This window comes from Macaca nemestrina, chromosome 12, assembly GCF_043159975.1.
Source record: "Macaca nemestrina isolate mMacNem1 chromosome 12, mMacNem.hap1, whole genome shotgun sequence".
NCBI lineage: Eukaryota > Metazoa > Chordata > Mammalia > Primates > Cercopithecidae > Macaca > Macaca nemestrina.
In genome coordinates this window covers 76,893,483-76,915,492 of record NC_092136.1, presented here as the reverse complement: position 1 = coordinate 76,915,492, position 22,010 = coordinate 76,893,483, and the positions used below count along the sequence as shown (strand labels likewise).

The following is a 22,010-nucleotide window of genomic DNA, read 5'->3' as shown; positions in this document are numbered from 1 at the left end:
ACTAATTGAAAGAAGATTGTCCTTTTGTTAATTTTTGTAGTCATGCACTTCTGCCTACAGGTGATCAGATAAGATACCATTTGAGAATTATAAAGAATAGAACTTACAGATTGGCAGCTCACAGACCTCATTTGGCCCCAAAACGTGTTTATTTTGGTTTCCGCAGTGCTGCTTTGTTTTTAAAAAGCTAAGATAAAATTCACCATTTTAGTGATTTTAGTATATTCACAGCATTGTGCAACCATAACCACTAATTCTAGAACATTTCTAGCACCCCACGAAGAAACTCTACCCACTTAGAAGTTACTTGCCATTTCTCCCTACCCTCATCCCCTGTAAACCATTAATCTACTTTGTCTTTATGGATTTGCCTCTTTGTAGCATTCCATAAAAATAGAATCATACAGCATGTGGCTGTGTGTGTCTGACATTTCCATTTAGCGTAATGTTTTTAACATTACACTACCATAATGTTAAAAATATATGCTAAATATTACAACATACATGTTGTAGCATGTATCAGTACTTCATTCCTTTTTATGGATGAATAATATTTATTTTTATGGATATACCACATATTATTTATCTGTTCACTTGATGGACATTTGGATTTTTCCACTTTTTGGTATAAATAATGCAGTGGTGAATGTTAATGTACAAATTTTTGAGGGAACGTATGTTTTCGTATGACTGATTTTTTAAATGAAGTTGCTGTCAACATCTCAAATTGAAAATTAGAAAAGTTGTCAACTTTGGATCATCATTTTTGTATGTCAAAAATACTCTGTAGCTGAGTAATGGTTGTTTCTATTTACGTGAGATTTATATTCCATTTTGCCATGCTCCTTTCTTGTGCCTTCTAAAATCAGGCTTAGTCTCACGTGCTTAGACTTATATATTTTTTTCTTACAGTGTAGTTAACATGAAAATAAGATACTTACTGTGTTCATGTCTGTATCAATTTTAGAAAAACAAAGACCGGCCGGGCGCGGTGGCTCAAGCCTGTAATCCCAGCACTTTGGGAGGCCGAGACGGGCGGATCACGAGGTCAGGAGATCGAGACCATCCTGGCTAACACGATGAAACCCCGTCTCTACTAAAAAATACAAAAAACTAGCCAGGCGAGGTGGCGGACGCCTGTAGTCCCAGCTACTCGGGAGGCTGAGGCAGGAGAATGGCGGGAACCCAGGAGGCGGAGCTTGCAGTGAGCTGAGATCCGGCCACAGCACTCCAGCCTGGGCGACAGAGCGAGACTCTGTCTCAATAAAAATAAAAAATAAAATAGAAAAACAAAGACCAAGAATTATTTCCGAAAAAGGAGAGTTGCTAATTGTTGAAGTAAAGTATGTCAGTATATTTGTTTTTTTGTATTTATTTATTTTTAGAGTCAAGGTCTTGCTCTTATTGCTCAGGCTGGAATCTAGTGCCACAATCACAACTCACTGTAACCTCCATTTCCTGGGCTCAAGGGATCCTCCTGCCTCAGATTCCTGACTAGCTGGGTCTACAGGCATGTGCTACCATGCCTGGCTACTTTATAAATTTTTTGTAGAGACAGGGTCTCACTATATTGCCCTGTCTGGTCTCAGACTCCTGGCCTCAGCAATCCTCCCTGCGATCTCCCAGCATGTTAAGATTATAGGCATGAGTCACTGCACCCAGCCCAGTATAGTTATAGTAGGTAGATTAACTTACTGATGATTTTCCTTTGATCATTATTAATGTGATGTCAGATATAAAGCTTAAATTCTATGTGGCAAAATAATATAACTTAATGTAGTCTATTAGTCTGTTCAGGCCATCCATAACGAAATACCACAAACTGAATGGCTTAAAACAATAGAAATTTATTTTCTCGGTTCTGGAGTTAAAAGTAGCAAATTTGATTTCTGATGAGGGCTTTTTCCTGGCTTGCAGATGACTCTTTTCTCTGTGTGTGTGTGGAGAAAAAGCTATCTGTTGTGTGTTCCTCTGATCTTATAAGAGCACCATTCCTGGCCGGGTGTGGTGGCTTACGCCTGTAATCCCAGCACTTTGGGAGGCCGAGGTGAGCAGATCATGAGGTCAAGAGATCGAGACCATCCTGGCTAACATGGTGAAACCCCGTCTCTACTAAAAATACAAAAAATTAGCCGGGTGTGGTGGTGGGCGCCTGTAGTCCCAGCTACTCAGGAGGCTGAGGCAGGAGAATGGCATGAACCTGGGAAGCGGAGCTGCAGGTTCCCACTGCAGCCTGGGCAACAGAGGGAGTCTCCGTCTCAAAAAAAGAAAAAAAAAAAAAAAAAAGCACCATTCCTGTAATGCTAAAGTTCCCCCCGCTCTTATGAGAATTCATTTAACCATAATTACCTCACCAAAGGCTCTGTTTCTAAATACAGTCACATTGGGGATTAGGGCTTCAATATATGAATTTGTGAGGGACACAATTCAGTCTGTAGCATGTAATATTATGAAACTATCCATTGTAAAAACTGTGATGGTTAATATAAGATACCTGAGGAAGAAATTGGGAGGGGGAGGACTGATATGTTTAAGGAGATTTATTTTTGAATGCTATGATGTGCAGCTATATATTCTTAAGATAAAAATATTATGTGTATCAAAACTTTTTTTTTCTTTTTTTTTTTTGAGACGAAGTTTTACTCATGTTGCCCAGGCTGGAGCACAATGGCGCAATCTTGGCTCACCACAACCTCCACCTCTTGGGTTCAAGCGATTCTCCTGCCTCAGCCTCCTGAGTAGCTGGGATTACAGGCATGCACCACCAGACTCAGCTAATTTTGTATTTTTAGTGGAGATGGGGTTTCTCCATGTTGGTCAGACTGGTCTTGAACTCCTGACCTCAGGTGATCTGCCTGCCTTAGCCTCCTAAAATGCTGGAATTACAGGTGTGAGCCACCATGCCCAGCCAAAACTTTCTTTTAATTTTGAGTTTGAGTGCAGCAAAAAAGCATTTGTATCAAACTGAAATGAGCATTTGCATATGTAAGTACAATTGGCAATACTCTTGTTCATAGTGAATAGATTACTAGTAATAAATGAGACAAGATAGTAAATCATTTTTTATATTTTCTATTGTACCTGATGAAAGCACAGATGTTTATGATGTTACTCATAATGATTTCTTTGTAACTTTGATGAGAAGTTTAATAGGATTGGAGGTAAAAGAACTTACTTCCCTGTATCGTTATCTAGGGACTTTTTTGTATTAAAAAAATTAAAAGTGGAACATGGCATTGTCATGGTAAACTTGTGAATTGGATAAGCTCCCATATATGAGTCAATGTGTTGATTAATAAATGAGCTACACAACACAGTATTTTTCCATACATTGCAGTTTTATATCTTTAGTGCCCGTCGGGATCCTTCTTAGGTTTAAGTATTCAGATTCGCAAAACTACTATAGACAACACTTGGCATCAGTATACTGAGATTGATGTAGGACAGGGATCATAGCTTGCCAGCAGGAGCAACATCTAGCCTTAGGAATAGTCTTTGCAACAATTCTTACTGCCATCCAGAAGCTGTTTTCTCCCAGGTAACAACTGGAGAAACAAGTAGCTGGGATTTACATTGAGCGGGTCCAGGAACCACTCTATCTCAAAAGCCTCATGTTCCATGGAAGCTGATATCTCTTATATCAACTCTATGGACCAAAGTTCCAGGATTCTCGCTGCATTCAGGAGGTCCCAAGGGTGACACCTTTGTCCTGTATTTATATATATATTTTATTCTAGATTGCAAGATTTGATTTTTTGCAGGGGAGGGGTCCATGCTGGAGTACAGTGGTGCGATCTTGGCTCACTGCAACCCCCACCTCCTGGGCTCAAGTGATCCTCCAACCTCAGACCCCCAAGTAGCTGGGCCTACAGGCACAAGCAACCATGCCTAGCTCATTGTTGCCTTTTCTGTAGAGATAGGGTTTCACTATGTTGTCCAGGCTGGTCTCGAACTCCTGAGCTCAAGTGATCCACCCGCCTTGGCCTCACAAAGTGCCAGGATTATAGGCATGAGCCACCGTGCCTGGCTGGGTTTAAATTTTTTAATTGACAAAGAAAAGTTGTATATATTTATGATGGAATATCAAAAACTAAGTCCATTTTGTGAACTGTCTAAAACTAATTACCATATGCATTGACTCACAGACTTATCTTTTTTTGTGGTGAGAGCACTTAAAGTCTCCTGTCCTAGCAATTCTGAAGTGTACAGTACATTGTTGTAACTGTAGTCACCATGTCGTACAGTAGATCTCTTGAACTTACTCATCCTAACTGAAAGTTTTTATCTTTGACCAGCATCTCCCCACACCTTCAGTCCCTCATAACCACTATTCTACTATGCTTCTGTGAGTTCAACTCTAAGATTCCACATGTAAGTGAGATCATAGGGTATTTCTTTCTATACCTGACTTATTTCACTTAGCATAATCTCTTCCAGGTTTATCTATGTTGTCACAAATGACAGGATTTCTTCCTTTGTTAATGGTGAATAATATTCCATCGTGTATATAGATCATATTTCCCTTATCCTTTCATCGTTTGATGGACACTTAGGTTGATTCCATATCTTGGCTATTGTGATTAATGCTGGAGGGAACATGGGAGTGCAGATATCTCGTTAACAAACTGGTTTCATTTTCTTTGGATATATACCCCGTAGTGGGATTACTGAATCCTATAGTACTTATATTTTTAGTTTTTTGAGGAACCTTCATACTGTTTTCTATATGGCTATACGAATTTACATTCTCACCAACAGTGTACAGGGATTGTCTTTTTTTTTCTTTCCTCATTTTTGCCTACACCTGTTGTGTTGTCTTTGATAATAACCATCCTAACAGGCGTTAGGTGATATCTCTTTGTGGTTTTGGTTTACATTTTCCTGATGAGTAGTAAGATTGAACATTGTTTGATATTTATGGGCAATTTCTAGAAACTTATGGATGGGGATCCAAAAGTTTCTGTACTGAATGTATAATAATGCACTAACCAAGCATGGTGTTGCACGCCTTTGGTCCCAGCTACTGGGGAGGCTGATGCAGGCTTGAGCCCAGCACGTTGAGGCTGCAGTGAGCCGTGCTCACACCGGCATACTCCAGCCTGTGCGACAGAGTGAAACCCTGTCTCAAAAAAGGGAAAAAAAAGTACTATTTTTATTATCATATAAAACATTGTTTTGGCAGGGTGTCCATTCACGCCTGTAATCCCAGCACTTAGGGAGGCCGAGGTGAGAGGATCACTTGAAGTCAGGAGTTCAAGACCAGCTTGGCCAACATTGTGAAACCCTATCTCTACTAAAATTACAAAAATTAGCTGGATGTGGTGGCATGCGCCTGTAATCCCAGCTACTCGGGAAGCCAAGGCAGGAGAATCGCTTGAACCCAGGAGGCGGAGGTTGCAGTGAGCCGAGATTGCACCACTGCACTCCAGCCTGGGTGACAGAGTGCGACTGCCTCTCAAAAAAATTAATAAAATAAAACATTGTTTTACTTTAAACAAGTATAGGGAGACTAATAAATACAGATGTTATTGTTACAACATTATGATATCTAAAAGAGTTTCCTTTTATAGGAATAAAAGAAAAGATACTCTTTATTATCACCATCTGTCTTTTACATCATGTTTGAGTTAAGTAGAAAAAATGGGCCGGGCGCGGTGGCTCAAGCCTGTAATCCCAGCACTTTGGGAGGCCGAGACGGGCGGATCACGAGGTCAGGAGATCGAGACCATCCTGGCTAACACGGTGAAACCCCGTCTCTACTAAGAAATGCAAAAAACTAGCCGGGCGAGGTGGCGGGTGCCTGTAGTCCCAGCTACTCGGGAGGCTGAGGCCGGAGAATGGCGTAAACCCGGGAGGCAGAGCTTGCAGTGAGCTGAGATCGGGCCACTGCACTCCAGCCTGGGCTACAGAGCGAGACTCCGTCTCAAAAAAAAAAAAAAAAAAGAAAAAATGACAAGAAATACACTGATGTTTGCATTTCTTTCTCTTGTTTTTTTGCCATGAACAATAGGACACAGACCATAGTGCTGCTGCTTTTTTTAAGAATTTAATTAATGTTTTTAATTCCTCTATCATTCCCAATAATTTAAGAACTTTTTTAAAGAGATAAGGTCTTGCTCAATTGCCCAGGATAGAATACAGTGTCATGATTATAAATCACTGTAACCTTGAACTCCTGGGCTCAAGCAAGCCTCCTACCTGAGCTTTCCGAGCAACTGGGACTACAGGCGTGTGCCACCATGTCCAGCTAATTAAAAAAAAAAAAAAATTGTTTTTGTAGAGATGAGATCTTGCTATGTTGCCCAGTCTTAGGCTCCTGGCGTCAAGGAATCCTCCCACCTCAACCTTCTAAAGCACTGTGATTACAGGAGTAAGTTTTTTTTTTTTTTTTTTGACAAGGTTTATGCTCTGTCTCCAGGCTAGAGTTGAGTGGCTCAAACATGGCTCACTGCAGCTTTCGCCTCTTGGGCTCAATCAGTCCTCCTACCCCAGCTTCTTGAGTAGCTAGGACTACAGGCATGTGCCACTATGCCCAGCTAATTTTTGTATTTTCTCTAGAGTCAAGGTTTCACCATGTTGCCCAGGCTGGTCTCAAAAGTGTTGGGATTACAGGTGTGAGTCACCACGCCTGGCCTATAGTGCTTCTTATATGAAAGATTTTTCCTTATTGGAGAAGGAGGGAGGGAGGAAGGAAGGAAATCTTTCATGATTGGAGGAACTGTTGAAGTTGGTTTTCTCTGATTGAGTTTGTTATGGTTTGAATTAGAAGGGGAAAATTTATCATTCATGAATTTTGGAAAGTAATAGTGGTGTGGATTTTAAGTCTCTACAAATTCCCCCATAAAAGGAACATATTGGTGGTAATAACAAATCATATAGACAAAATCTACAACAAAGGTCTTAAAGATTCTCAGGTACTATGGGCCTCATGAATTCTCAATCCTCACCACCCAAAGCCTTTCCAGGATTAAGCTCCACCCTGACGTGAAACTGCTGGGCATAGGCTCCAAATTAAGTAGGACAGGGACAACAGAACAAACAAAAAGAAGGTTTAAATAAAATTATGGGAGAGGAATAGAGTTAGGTGATCTCATAAAGTACATTGCTTTAATTTTGAGTATTTCACAAAAATAACGGGAGCTCTAAAGTTATGAAATTGGAAAAACTATCATAAAAATGACTTTTTTCTAAAAGTTTAGGGAATCCTCTTGTACGTAAAACCAGACAACTAAAAGGGAGCAAGTTCAAATCTCCTGGGATTATAAGAACAAAAGAGAACAAGAAGCAGAATAACATCCCTACAGACAATGAAAGCTTCTCAGAAAGACATGCCCATCAAACATGAAAACTATAATAAGTGGTAGGACTCAGAAGAGTTAAATTTTAAAAAGACTAAGATAAACATCTGAGTCAACAAACATAAGAATGAATGCCTTTACAAAATAGAAAAATAGAAACCAGGGTATTTGTAAAAAACAAAAAGGAACATAGGATATAAGGATTTGAGAGAAAATGCTATACTGAAAATAGCCAAAGAAGATCCAAGAGATATGTGTCCACAAAATAGAAAAAGCGGGGGAACAGATAAATAACTAAAGACTATGTTGGAAAACACTTTCCTGAAGTAGATGGAAACTCAATGCAGACCAATCAACATCAAGACATTTTCTAGTAAAATTACAGGGCTTTGAAGAAAGAAATACTTTGGGTATCCAGACAAAAAGACCAAATGACTTTCAAGGGAAGGAAAATCAGACTGCCTTATGACATCAGTGCTTTATGCCAGAAGAAAATGCCATAATGTATTTGAGAGACTCTCAGCAGGGAGAAAATGTCAGCCAGGGACTTTATGTCCAGCCAATGTGACTTTCAGATAGACTGCACATAAGCTGTTACCAAAATCTATAATCTCTTTTCCCGTGAGTGTTTTGTATAGGAATCTTGTCGTGAATAAGCTTTAGGTAGCCAAAATGACTAACAAAACATCAGTAGTAGGTGATAAAAAAATAAATAAAAGTTTAATCACATGTGTGAGTTAGTATACCTGCATATATGTGTTTATGAGAGGAATCTAAGAGCAGTGACACCCCAGTAACAATGAACATATAGCCTCCAGATTTTGATTTCAAAATGTCATTCTCCTGTAAGAGGAACCAGAGCTCCTTAGAGAAAAGATTGATCCCAAGAACAAGCAGGGAAAACACAAGATGAGCCTGGAACGTCTGGTAATGCTGGAAAATAAGGATGTGCTCAAAAAGGGATTTGGGCATATCATTAGGACATAGGTGCCAAGTGAAAGGAGTTTGCCAATATTGAAAGCAGTAAGAGTTTTAGTAACAAAATATATAAAGATAGATGGATTTTAATCCATAGAATAGTATCTATGAGTTCAGACTTATGTAAGTACAATTTGAATAATAAATAAAAGTGAAGGGTCATCTTTTCTCTGCAAGTAAACATCTGTTAAAACATGTAGATGTAATGAGGGAAGTAGAAAATCACCATTAAGAAAATGCCACAGTAATAATTGTTGCAAGCAAGATCCCTGATATATACTAAAATTAGTGGGTGAAAGTTTGTTTAGAAGCAGGACATTAGCATAATTTCAAAGTATCTCCCCCAAGATATTTAACTGTTACAAAGGTGAAAATGGTAATTTTACAGTGAAATAACCCCAGTTGACATCACCTTAACCAAATAGTTAACCTCACCAGTAAGATGTTGTATTAGTCTGTTCTCCTGCTGCTAATTAAGATACACCTGAGACTGGGTAATTTATAAAGGAAAGAAGTTTAATGGACTCACAGTTCTGCATGGCTGGGGAGACCTCATAATCAGGGTGGAAGGCAAAGGAGAAGCAAAGGCATGTCTTGGCAGGAGGCAAGAGAGCTTGTGCAGGGGAACTCCCGTTTGTAAAACCATCACATCTCTTGAGACTTATTCACTACACGAGAACAGTATAGGGGAACCACCCCCATGATTCAGTTATCTCCACCTGGCCCTGCGCTAGGCACATGGGGATTATTACAATTCAAGGTGAGATTTGAGTGGGGACATAGCCAAACCATATCAGGTATATTGACATCATGTAACTCTTCATACAAAGCATAATGTAACTGTTGTGGAATTATTGTCAAAAAATTCCACATTAGATTGTATAACCTCAATCTAATCTAGAGAAAACACCAAACAAGCCCAAATTAAGAGGTATTCTACAGAATAACTGTGTTGGGGTCAGAAGAGACAAAAAAATGAGGAATGGAGGAGACTAAGGGTTGGAGGAGACCAAGGAAAAAGAATACACTGAGACATGGATCCTGGAATAAAAAAGGACATTGAAGGAAAACTGGTGAAATTTGAATAAAATATGTTTAATAGTATTTTACCAATGTTAATTTTCTGTTTTGGTAATTGTACTCTAATTATGTAAGTTCTTAACATTAGGAAAAGTAGGGTGAGAGTGCACTTGAAGTTTTTTTTCTTTTTCTTTTTTTGTTTTGTTTTGTTTGAGGACTTTTGCTCTTCTTGCCTGGGCTGGAGTGCAATGGCTTGATCTGGGATCACTGCCATCTCCACCTCCTGGGTACAAGCAATTCTCCTGCCTCAGCCTCCTGGGTAGCTGGGATTACAGGCACCTGCAACCACGCCCGGCTAATTTTTTTGTATTTTTAGTATAGACAGGGTTTCACCTTGTTGGCCAGGCTGGTCTCAAACTCCTGACCTTGTGATCTGCTCGCCCTGGCCTCCCAAAGTGCTGGGATTACAGATGTGAGCCACTGCACCCAGCCACCTACTGTATCATCTGTGTCCTTGAAAACCAAGATTTTCAGTGTGGGGGAAAAGCAAATAATATGTAAGCTAGAAAAGGTTAAGAAAACACAAACTATCAGAATGAACTCATGAGTTTTGTTTTGCCTTTTTTTTTTTAGTTAAAAGTGTGTGTGTGTGTGTGTGTGTGTCCTAACCCTGTTTACTAAAAAGGCTTAGAAACATTGGTCAACCCAGTACCTGTGAGCATCCTCAATGCCCAGATTGTGGTCTTGAAATACAACTTCCCAGTAAACTAAACCAATTTAAAAATCGGAAGAATGGTTGATTTCAGTTCTGCAGCATGATAAGCTCAGAATCATCTTGTCACTCCAGGTAGTAAGGAGGTTATCAAAGTCATGTTAAAATTACTCAAGATAAAGAGTCAAACACTTATCCTTCCTTTTGTATATGAACTTTACCACTGTGTAACAAGATAGTAAATGGGTAAAGCACTTTTGTTTTTATAAAAGTATTCCAGCTAGTCACAGATGAATGAATGATTGAATGGGAATGTCATCATTTTGAAATCGCTAATAAGTTAAAAGATTTTATATTGAGCATCAACATCTGCTAATAAAAAGAGAAATAACCAGATATCATATGCCTGTTAATAAAGAACTCCCCTGGCCGGGCGCGGTGGCTCAAGCCTGTAATCCCAGCACTTTGGGAGGCCGAGACGGGCGGATCACGAGGTCAGGAGATCGAGACCATCCTGGCTAACACGGTGAAACCCCGTCTCTACTAAAAAATACAAAAAAGTAGCCGGGCGAGGTGGCGGGCGCCTGTAGTCCCAGCTACTTGGGAGGCTGAGGCAGGAGAATGGCGTAAACCCGGGAGGCAGAGCTTGCAGTGAGCTGAGATCCGGCCACTGCACCCCAGCCTGGGCGACAGAGCAAGACTCCGTCTCAAAAAAAAAAAAAAACTCCCCAGCACCAGATAAGTAGTTTTGTCACAGAAATTGAACCTGAATCTGTTGAAGTGATGATTCACAGGATAAACAAAGAATAGAGGAACATGGGAATGTAGTCTGCAGTATCTAGAAACTGTAGGACAGTGGATTTAGTGTCTTGAACAAATAAATTGCAAGAAAAATAAGGGATAGAGGGGATAACATTAATGTATCCTTAAAAAGAAAATAAACTTGTAAAACTAAACTATCAGCAAAATAAGGAATAAGTTTAAGAGATATGTACTATGTGATGACTGGTTAATAACACTGTATGCCTAAAATTGCCAAATAGATTTTAAGTGTTTTCACTACAAAAAAAAATTATATTGTGAGGTAATACATATGTTAACTAGCTTGATCTAGCCATTCTACACTGTATTTATATTTCAAAACATCATTTTGTCTGCCATATATACAAGTTTTACTTGTCAACAAATTTTAATTTAAAAAAGTCAGAATAATAGTTATTTTTGGTAAAGAAGAGAATTACTATTGGAAAAGGCATGTATAGCTCTCTTGGGGTAGCTGCTAAATTTCTTTTTCATTTTTGCCTTCTACTGTATTAAGCTATGCATTTGTTTTGTGTGATTTTCTTTGCTATACTTAATCATTAAAAAATTCTTGATACCTTTGTCAAGTAAGTACCATGAAATTTTAAAGTAAGTTATAAAAGAATTGTCACTGGTCAGGTGCAGTGGCTCATGCCTGTAATCCCAGCACTTTGGGATTAGCTTGGCATGATGACACTGGCTTATAGTTCCAGTTACTCAGGAGGCCTAGGCAAGAGGGTCGCTTGAGCTCAGAAGTTTGAGGTTATAGTGAGGTATGATCATACCAGTGCACTCCAGCCTGGGTGACACAGCAAGACATTGTCTCTAAAAATAAAAAAAAAATTTAAAAAAAGAATTGGCACAAATTCAGATCCCTTTATCATACAGCAAAATGGTGCAGGCAGCTTGCATAAAATTTTCCATTATGTGCATCTTGATAGTATCAAATGATAATTTCAGTATTTGAACCCATTTTGGAAACTGTTAAGTCTGTTGACATTTTCAAAATGGTCAAAGTTTCTTTGGCAAACAAAACTTCAATTGCAGAAATATACTCTTAGACACAGGTAATATTTCACCTGTCATATTTCACTCATTTCAGTCAACAAATATTTATTGAGTATATGCAATTTGTCATGCACTATCTTCAGTATTGCGAATGTAGCCGTGAAAAAAAATCAGTCAAATTTTTCCCATCATGGAGGTTACATGTCATAATTATCAAACAATAAACAAGATTAGTAAATAAAATATACAGTATAGATGGTGATAAGGAGGTATGGAGGGAAAATAATTTGGGGAAGAAAGTGGGACATAATTTTAGACTGAGTTGCTAGAAAATGACTCATTGAAGAGCTGGTACTTAAGTAGAGTCCTAAAGGATCTGAGAGAGCAAGCCATGCAAATACCAGAGAAAAAGGACTTTTATGCTGACAAAAACAGGCAGGACCCTGAGGTGGAGCAAGCCTACTTACTTACTATGTTAGAGCAAAGATTGACCAGGGTTTATCTTCCAAATCTGGCCTGCCACCTGTTTTATTAATTAAATTTTATTTATTCATTTAATATTTGATTGTCAGTGACTCCTTTTTCACTACAATGGTAGACTTGAGTAGTTGTGACAGACTCCATGGCTTGGGAAGCTAATAATATTTACTCTGACCCTTTATGGAAAGTTTGCTGATCTGTTTCATAGAAAAAGCAAGATTATCAATATAGCTGAAGCAGAATGAGTGGGGACTATTTGTAATAGGGGAAAAAAGAGGTTGGGCAGGTAAGGCTCTGGAAGAGCGGGGAGAGGGACATGCCAGTTGTACTGGGCCTTGTGGTTTATTGAGAATTTTGGTTTTCAATATGAATGGCCATGAAGAGCTTTTATAATTAGTTATCTTGCAATAATCCTTTAACTATTCTTGTTTCTGTCATCATTCACTTTAATCTGTTGTCAATACTACAGCTAGTGAGAGCTCATTAAAACAAGTGAGATGATGAAACTTTGATTAAAACTCTTTCTGAGTAGGCTAGAGGATATGAAATGCAAAACATTAATGGAAGGATTGGCCTTAACTTAAAATAGACATCACTGGCTTTTTTTGATTTGGGGAATTTTTTGAGGACAGAGTTTCACTTTGTTGTCCAGACTGGAGTGCACTGGTGTAGTCATGGCTCACTGCAGGCTCAGCCTCCCTGGGCTCAGGTGATCCTCCCACCTCAGCCTCTAGTATAACTGGAACTACATGGAACTACAGGTGTGCGCCACCATGCCTGGCTAATTTTTCACCATGCCTGGCTAATTATTTTTGGTCGAGACGGGTTTTGTTATGTCGCCCAGGCTGGTCTCAAACTCCTGGGCTCAAACAATCTGCCCACCTTGGCCTACCAAAGTGCTGGGATTACAGGCGTGAGCCAACATGCCTGGCCCAAGGTACCTTTTCTGAAGTGCAGATCTGATCCTGTCACTCCACTCCCTGCATTAAACACACTGGGTTTCTTATTTATCTAATTAAAAAGATACTACATGTTCACTATAGAAAACTTGGGAAAGCGTAAAGCAAAAAATAAAAATTAGTTGTTATCCTATTATCAAGATGCAACAATACTGTTGACATTGTGTTCTGTTTCTTTCTAGTCATTATTCTAGGCATGGTTACAGATTTATTGGTTTATTTATGTGAATTAGGATTACATGAAAAATGCAGTTTTATTTTCTACTTTTTGCATTTAACATGCTACCATGATAGTTTCCCTGTCTTTGAAAATTTATTTAATGAGGTTTCCAAGTGTAAAGCAAGCATTCAGTAAATATGTATTGAATAGTTATTGAATGGTTTTGCCTAATTTATGCTAATACTACCAATGTATGAGCATAATTCCTTTTGCCATATCTAGAAGCTTTGAACGTTATGACTAAATAAAAACTTTGCTGTTTGGTTAAATTAAAAATCTCGCTGCTTTTTGAATTCTAATTCTTTGATTACTAGTGGAGTTTGAACATTTCAGCCACTGTATTGTTGGTTGACATCCATGGCTAATTTTGTTTTGGGATCTTTAGTTTTAGCTTATATTTTAAATGGTCTTCTAAGTAAATGCATTTATTAATCCTTCAATGCAATATACCTTAGCATCTGTTAAATGTATCATGTCCTTGCCCAAATCTCACTTTGTAAGTTGGTGAAATATGCTTCATGGAATTTTTAATTAAATATTGCTTTACAGTTTACATGAGACTTCCTGTTAATAAAAGCTACCTCATGAAAAGTATTGATGTTATGTGCCAGCATTTAGACTAGAATTTGTTGCCATTTCAGTTTATTCAATTTAGTCAGCACATGTTTGAGTGTCTTACTGCAGGTGAATAATCCATGCTTCTGCCCCAGAGTAGTTCGTAAGACTGGTAGGACACATAGATTTGTAAAGAATTATAATTCTGGGCAGTAAGTGCTACTATAGAAGTCTGTATAAAGCAATGTGCAAACACAAGAAAAGGAGCCGTTAATTCTTCATAGGGAAAGGATCAGATAAAGTTATAAAATGGAGTGATATTTTAACTGGGCTTGAAGGAGGTAAGATCTTGCCTATAATATAATAATATTGGCAAACACTGAGTGCTTGCCTGGTATTACTCTTCTAAAGGCCTTATATGTAGTATTGTATGCAATCATTGGCAACCCAGGAGATTGTGCCTGTTATTTTAGTTGTTTTACAGATTAGGAAAGTGGGTGGGAGGAGGGTCAGGATCAAAACACTACCTATCAGATACTGTGTTTATTATTGCCTGGATGACAAAATAATCTGTATGTCAAACCCTGGTGACACGCAATTTACCTGTGTAACAAACCTGTGCACGTACCCTTGAACCTAAAGTAAAAGTTTTTAAAAAATTAGGAAAATGAGGAATCTTAAAAGGTACAAAATAGCAATTGCTTACTAGGCAGAGTTAACAGAGTAAAACAAACAAGTGATGGCAGCTTTGGGAAACTGAATTTTCCTATGTGGCTGAAGTTTGTGGTAAAAAGACGGGCCAAATAATTAATAATAGCTCCCAAGTACTATGTAAAAGTACTTTGCATGCTCCATTTTCAAAAATTCCCCTCAGATAAAAAGAAAAAAAAATCCTCACAGTTACTCCTTGAGGTATAGATATTTATGTTTCAGTTTTTAAAAGAGTTTAGAGTCTAAAGAGACTTAGAAAGTTTCAAGTAATTTTCTAAAGGTCCCACAGCTGGCCAAGGTGGAGGTGACACAAGAGCGTTAAGGTTTTTCTGACTCTTTGAGAGTCTTATTTTTCTTTCTTTCTTTCTTTCTTTCTTTCTTTCTTTCTTTTTTTTTTTGAGACAGAGTCTTGCTCTGTCGCCAGGCTGGAGTGCAGTGGGGCAATCTCAGCTCACTGCAACCTCCGCCTCCCAGGTTTAAGCCATTCTCCTGCCTCAGCCTCCCAAGTAGCTGAGACTACAGGCCCACACCACCCCACCCTGCTAATTTTTGTATTGTTAATGGAGACGGGGTTTCATCATGTTGGCCAGGATAATCTCAATCTCTTGACCTTTGTGCGACCCACCTTGGCCTCCCAAAGTGCTGGGATTGCAGGTGTGAGCCACCGCACCTGGCCAAGATTCTTAATTTGTCATGAAATAGTTCAAATAAAACATAGTATAAAACACTTGTATATCCAACATTTTATTTGTGTGGTGGGTTTTTTGTTTTTTTGTTTTTTGTTTTTTGAGACAGGGTCTTGCTTTGTCGCCCCAGCAGGAGTGCAGTAGTGCAATCATAGCTCACTACAGCCTTGACTTCCTGGACTCAAGCAATCCTCCCACGTAGCTGGGATCACAGCTCCTTCTCCAGGTATTGTGTATAGAATCTGGACCCAAAGAAGGGAAAAGGGCAAAAGGCACCAGTCAGCTGACTCCTTTCTCACCCACGACTTCCTCATGCATGTCATTGGTCATAACTGGATCACATGACTCACAGCTTTAAGGTATTTGAGGAGGCAAGTGCCTTCCTGAACAAAATTCGTTCTGTTTGTAAGAAAGAAGGGCAGAATAGATAATGGGCAGGCAACTCGTAGTGTCTTCTACTGTTAACTTATATAGAATATTCAATGTATCATTACAGAGTGATTCTGCTAGGGGTGGTGGAGAAAGCACATAATAAGTGATCAATAAATATTTGTTGAGTAAATGAATGAATCACCTTTAAAAACCCACAGTAGATACAACTTCTCTTGAGTCACTTCATTTGTGAAGAAATGTGATGCTGTGTTTCAATTTTTGGAGTGAATTTTTCCTTTGGTCACTTCAAATTTTATGCCTCTTAAACTCGTTTATGTGCTCTTTTACAACTTTCTTTTGACAAACTCTGGGAAAATGCTTGTGTAACTGACCTTTTCACTAATTTTTATAGTGCTTAAAGGTTCATATTCTGTCCTAGTTCTTCCTTTCTCTGTACTATTTTGGAAACATATTTATTTAATTTAGAGGAGCTAGAATATTAATTATTGTCATTTTTTTTTTCTTAAAAGAACCAAGCCGGCCAGGGCGGTGGCTCACGCCTGTAATCCCAGCACTTTGGGAGGCCAAGGTGGGCGGATCACCTGCGGTTGGGAGTTCGAGACCAGCCTGACCAACATGGAGAAACCCCATCTGTACTAAATATATAAAATTAGCCGGGCATAGTGGCTCGTGCCTGTAATCCCAGCTACTTGGGAGGCTGAGGCAAGAGAATCGCTTGAACCCAGGAGTCAGAGGTTGTGATGAGCTGAATCACACCACTGCACTCCAGCCTGGGCAACAAGAGCAAAACTTCTTCTCAAAAAAAAAAGAACCAAGCCAAATACACAAAAACCCAAGAATTTAACATTTTTGGAATAAAAGAAAAATAACACCAGTGGAGAACAATAGTTGAGGTTATTTAGTCCAGCTGCTTTATTTATAGAAGAAGAAAGATCAGTGAGTTTGTGACACACCCAAAGATGCATCACTAGCTAAATTAGTTAACCTGAGAATCTTGAACCTAATGTCATTTCTTGTTTTATTTTGCTGTGTTGTTACTCAAACCGAGATCAGTTACCTGCGAATGAAAACATAAAAGAAATCTACTGAAGAAACTGAGAAATTTACTTTACATTGGATCAGGGTCATGATGAGATCTTTAGATACTTTCTGAACCATAGAATAGAGATAAAAAATATTAACTTGTGCTTAGCGCACACTTAGTATTGGGTTGAAGTTTTTTTTGTTTTGTTTGTTTCTTTTTTTGAGACAGGATCTCACTCTGTCACCAGTGCTGGAATGCACCCAGGCTGGAATGCAGTGGCATGATCAGGGGTCAGGGTTAACCTTGAACTCCTGGGCTCCAATGATCCTTCCACCTCAGCCTACCTAATAGCTGGAACTACAAGCACACACCACCATGCCCCGGCTTTTTGTATTTTTTGTAGAGACAAGAGTTTCACCATGCTGCCCAGGCTGGTCTCAAACTCCTGAGCTCAAGCGATCCGCCCAATTTGGCCTCCCAAAGTGCTGGGATTAAAGATGCGAACCATTGCACGTGGCGGTTGAAGTTATTTTTAAAGATAGTAATCAGTATTTTAACTGTTAAACAAGGTGTTCATTTAGTTAAATTTCCTGATGTACTAGCTAATCTCATTAAATGAGAATTTATCAAACCTGTTTTATCAGTGGGAAAGAGAAAACATACAAATTAGGTAATTACTGTCATCTCTGTTTTTGTCTTACCTTATTTATGCTGTAGAACTATTTTATATTTTGAATTAAAAATTTTTTTTTTTTTTTGCTGTCATCTCTTGAAATATTTTAGCAGCATTCCCTACTGCACTGACTTTGTAAAGAAGGAAGAAATACTGATTACAGTTGCTTAACTCTCAGACCCTGAATATGGTTCTAAATGGTTCTTGGCTTTTTTATTTGCAACATCATTGGACATAAAAGAAACGGTGGTTTGTAATGAAAATATTCACTTTTAACGAAATGTTAAATTTTCATTTCAAAAAACATATCCTGCTTTATCTTCTCACTTCTTTCCATCCCATTATTCCCATGAAATATATCCTAACTGGTTTATCAACTTGATGCGAATCATTTCAAAATTTTAGGAAAAAAACTTATATCTTAGTAAAACTTTGTTTAGAATTAGGTTTTTCAGTAGCAAGGATAAGGTGAAGGGATTAAAAATGTAGGTAAAATTAGTAGTTAATATATTCTGTAATGCAATCTCTATAATCCTATTCAGAGATTATGCTATTTACTGAATATAGCTTTGGTTATGTTTAAATCTGCACCATTATTAGGTACTCCATAAAAGTTGAAAATATATAGCCAATAAGGTATAAAGAAGAATTGACAGATAAATCTAAACAGTTTCTTTGTATAGTACTAACTTCTAAAATGTTCAGTGGTGGCATTTGATAAAGTAAGTTGTAATATGATCACGTTGAAGAATGTTATGTAATTATTAAACTCAATTTTTATAAAAGGCATTTAGTATCATAAGAAAGTGCCAGTGTTTCAACGAATAAATTGAGGCAACATGATACTAACTTAGTGAAAAATATACAAGACCAGAAGGAAGTAACCTAAAATATTACTAGTGATTGCCTCTGGGTAATAGGATACGGGCTTTTTGTCTCTCTATATTTTTCATTTTCCCACTGCTGTGTTCCTGGTACAAGTGAAATGAAGTGCTCAGTGACTTGCGAAAAAGAACAGTTGTCAGTTTGTAAAACAAATATGGTCTTTTGGAAATGTTTTATGTAGCATTTTCAATTTTATGTTTTTAAGCCATCTCTTGAATTTGAATAAATTATTTGAACTGCATAAATATTTGCAATCCATTGAGAACACTGAAACAAAAAGTAAAATCAGAAACCTAAATTTTTCTAAATGTTTTTTAATATCTAGAAGTTGTATTTCAACATTTTTGTAATTTTCTTCATTGTCAGATTTTATTTCTTATTGTCAAATATCCAATGACAAAGGCCACCTCTTTTAAAATAGAAACTTTAAATGGAAATATATATTATACCAAGACTTATATTTTATAGCCTTGAAAGTTTCTATTCATGTAATTAAACTTTTTCTAATTTTTAGAGGAACAGAAAGAAAGTGAAAAGATGAAAAGTGAGGAGCAGCCTATGGATATAGAAAACCGTTCTACAGCCAATGTTCTAGAAGAGACTACTGTGAAAAAAGAAAAAGAAGATGAAAAAGAACTTGTGAAACTGCCAGTCATAGTGAAGCTAGAAAAACCTTTGCCAGAAAATGAAGAAAAAAAGATCATCAAAGAAGAAAGTGATTCCTTCAAGGAAAATGTCAAACCCATTAAAGTTGAAGTGAAGGAATGTAGAGCAGATCCTAAAGATACCAAAAGTAGCATGGAGAGGCCAGTGGCGCAGGAGCCTGAAAGGATTGAATTTGGTGGCAATATTAAATTTTCTCATGAAATTACTGAGAAATCTACTGAAGAAACTGAGAAACTTAAAAATGACCAGCAGGCCAAGATACCACTAAAAAAACGAGAAATTAAACTGAGTGATGATTTTGACAGTCCAGTCAAGGGACCTTTGTGTAAATCAGTTACTCCAACAAAAGAGTTTTTGAAAGATGAAATAAAACAAGAGGAAGAGACTTGTAAAAGGATCTCTACAATCACTGCTTTGGGTTATGAAGGGAAACAGCTGGTAAATGGAGAAGTTAGTGACGAAAGGGTAGCTCCAAATTTTAAGACAGAACCAATAGAGACAAAGTTTTATGAGACAAAGGAAGAGAGCTATAGCCCCTCTAAGGACAGAAATATCATCATGGAGGGAAATGGAACAGAGTCCTTAAATTCTGTCATAACGAGTTTGAAAATAGGTGAGCTTGAGAAAGAAACAACACCTTTGAGGAAAGATGCAGATAGTTCAATATCAGTCTTAGACATCCATAGTCAAAAAGCACAAATAGAGGAACCCGGTCCTCCAGAAATGGAAACTTCTCTTGAGTCTTCTGAGATGGCAAAAGATCTCTCTTTAAAAACTGCTTTATCTACCACTGAGTCGTGTACCATGAAAGTTGAAGAAAAGTCTCCCAAAACTAAGAAGGATAAGCGCCCACCAATCCTAGAATGTCTTGAAAAGTTAGAGAAGTCCAAAAAGACTTTTCTTGATAAGGACACACAAAGATTGAGTCCAATACCAGAAGAAGTTCCAAAGAGTACTCTAGAGTCAGAAAAGCCTGGCTCTCCTGAGGCAGCTGAAACTTCTCCACCATCTAATATGATTGACCACTGTGAGAAACTAGCTTCAGAAAAAGAATTGGTAGAATGCCAGAGTACAGGTACTGTTGGTGGTCCGTCTGTGAAAAAAGTAGACCTAGAAACCCTAAAAGAGGATTCTGAGTTCACAAAGGTAGAAATGGATAATCTGGACGATGCCCAGACATCTGGCATAGAGGAGCCTTCTGAGACAAAGGGTTCTATGCAAAAAAGCAAATTCAAATATAAGTTGGTTCCTGAAGAAGTAACCACTGCCTCAGAAAATACAGAGATAACCTCTGAAAGGCAGAAAGAAGGCATCAAATTAACAATCAGGATATCAAGTCGGAAAAAGAAGCCTGATTCTCCCCCCAAAGTTCTAGAACCAGAAAATAAGCAAGAAAAGACAGAAAAGGAAGAGGAGAAAACAAATGTGGGTCGTACTTTAAGAAGATCTCCAAGAATCTCTAGACCCACTGCAAAAGTGGCTGAGATCAGAGATCAGAAAGCTGATAAAAAAAGAGGGGAAGGAGAAGATGAGGTGGAGGAAGAGTCAACAGCTTTGCAAAAAACTGACAAAAAGGAAATTTTGAAAAAATCAGAGAAGGATACAAATTCTAAAGTAAGCAAGGTAAAACTTCTACTTGTTTTAATTCTTAATTAAAAATATTTGTCTCTATATGTTCATAGGTTTTTTGGTTTTGTCTAAAACTTAGTCATCAAAGACAACTGAAAAAGTATCTTTCTTCCTCTGAGATACCTTTTCAGACTTTATACTCTTGTCATCTTTTAACTTTTTTAAGAAATTAAAAGTAGTATAGAAATATATTCTCCTTGTTAACTATTCAAATAATATCCATCCTGTAGAATTATAGAATGAGAATTCCCCATTGCCATTATTAACAGTTTGGGGATAATTGCCACTATTAACAGTTTGGGGTATAGCATCTTTCCGGTCCTTTTTTTTTTTTTTTGAGGCAGAGTCTTGCTCTGTTGCCAGACTGGTGTGCAATGGCACGATCTCGGCTCACTGCAACGTCTGCCTCCCTGGTTCAAGTGATTCTCTTGCCTCAGGCTCCCAAGTAGTTGAGACTACAGGCGCGGGCCACCACACCCAGCTAATTTTTGTATTTTTAGTAGAGGTGGGATTTCACCATGTTGGCCAGGATGATCTCTATCTCTTGACCTGGTGATCCGCCCACCTTGGCCTCCCGAAGTGCTGGGATTACAGTCATGAGCCACTGCACCCGGCCCTCCAGTCCTTTTTCATGCATTTATGTGGATGTTCATAAATATGTACTTATTTTTAAAAATTGGATCAAATATGTTCATTTTTTCTGTGAGTTTTTCACTTAAAGTGTCTCTGAATTCTTCATGTCAGTATAGTATACTTTTGCTTGTTAATGGCCACACAGTACTCCATAGTGTGGATATACCTCAGTTTATTTAACCACTCACTTACTGATTGACATTTAGGTTGTTTCCAATTTTTCACTATTACAGGCAATGCTGCATTGAAGATCCTTTTGGACATGAGTGAGTATTTCTTTAGAATAGACTCCTAGAATTGGAATTGCTGGGTCAAGGGACATGTATATTTTAAGTTTTGATAGCTACTTCCACATTGCCCTCCAAAAAGGCCCCATTAATATAGCATCTTATTACCAGTGTATGACAGTGCCTATTTTCCCCCATTTTACTCATTAATATTGGTGTTACTCATCAGAATTCACTTTTTTATGACCCTGTTATTTTAAGCAAAATATTTTACAAGTCTTTTGCTAGTCGATGGGAATTTTTCATAATTAAAAGTGCTACTTTTCTTTTTAATTTATTTAAACAATCAGATCATTTTTCATTGTAAGTGATCCTGTGTTCCCTGAAATACTGAATTTTTAATTTTTTTTTAGGGTTCCTCTTTTGTTGTTAGAATTAATTTTGTTCTTTTC

At 38.0% G+C, this 22,010-nt stretch overlaps 1 protein-coding gene across 2 annotated transcripts in view; it reads left to right on the top strand.

Moving 5' to 3' along the window:
• Positions 1-22,010, top strand: part of LOC105468803 (remodeling and spacing factor 1) — a 158,619-nt gene that overhangs the window by 97,429 nt on the left and 39,180 nt on the right. The window contains exon 6 of one of the 2 annotated variants that reach the window (XM_071075345.1): positions 18,918-20,683. In XM_071075345.1, the coding sequence (XP_070931446.1) occupies positions 18,918-20,683 (1,766 nt within the window). Of the gene's footprint in view, positions 1-18,917; positions 20,693-22,010 lie in introns of both variants that reach the window. The other variant, XM_011719180.2, reaches the window with a different exon arrangement.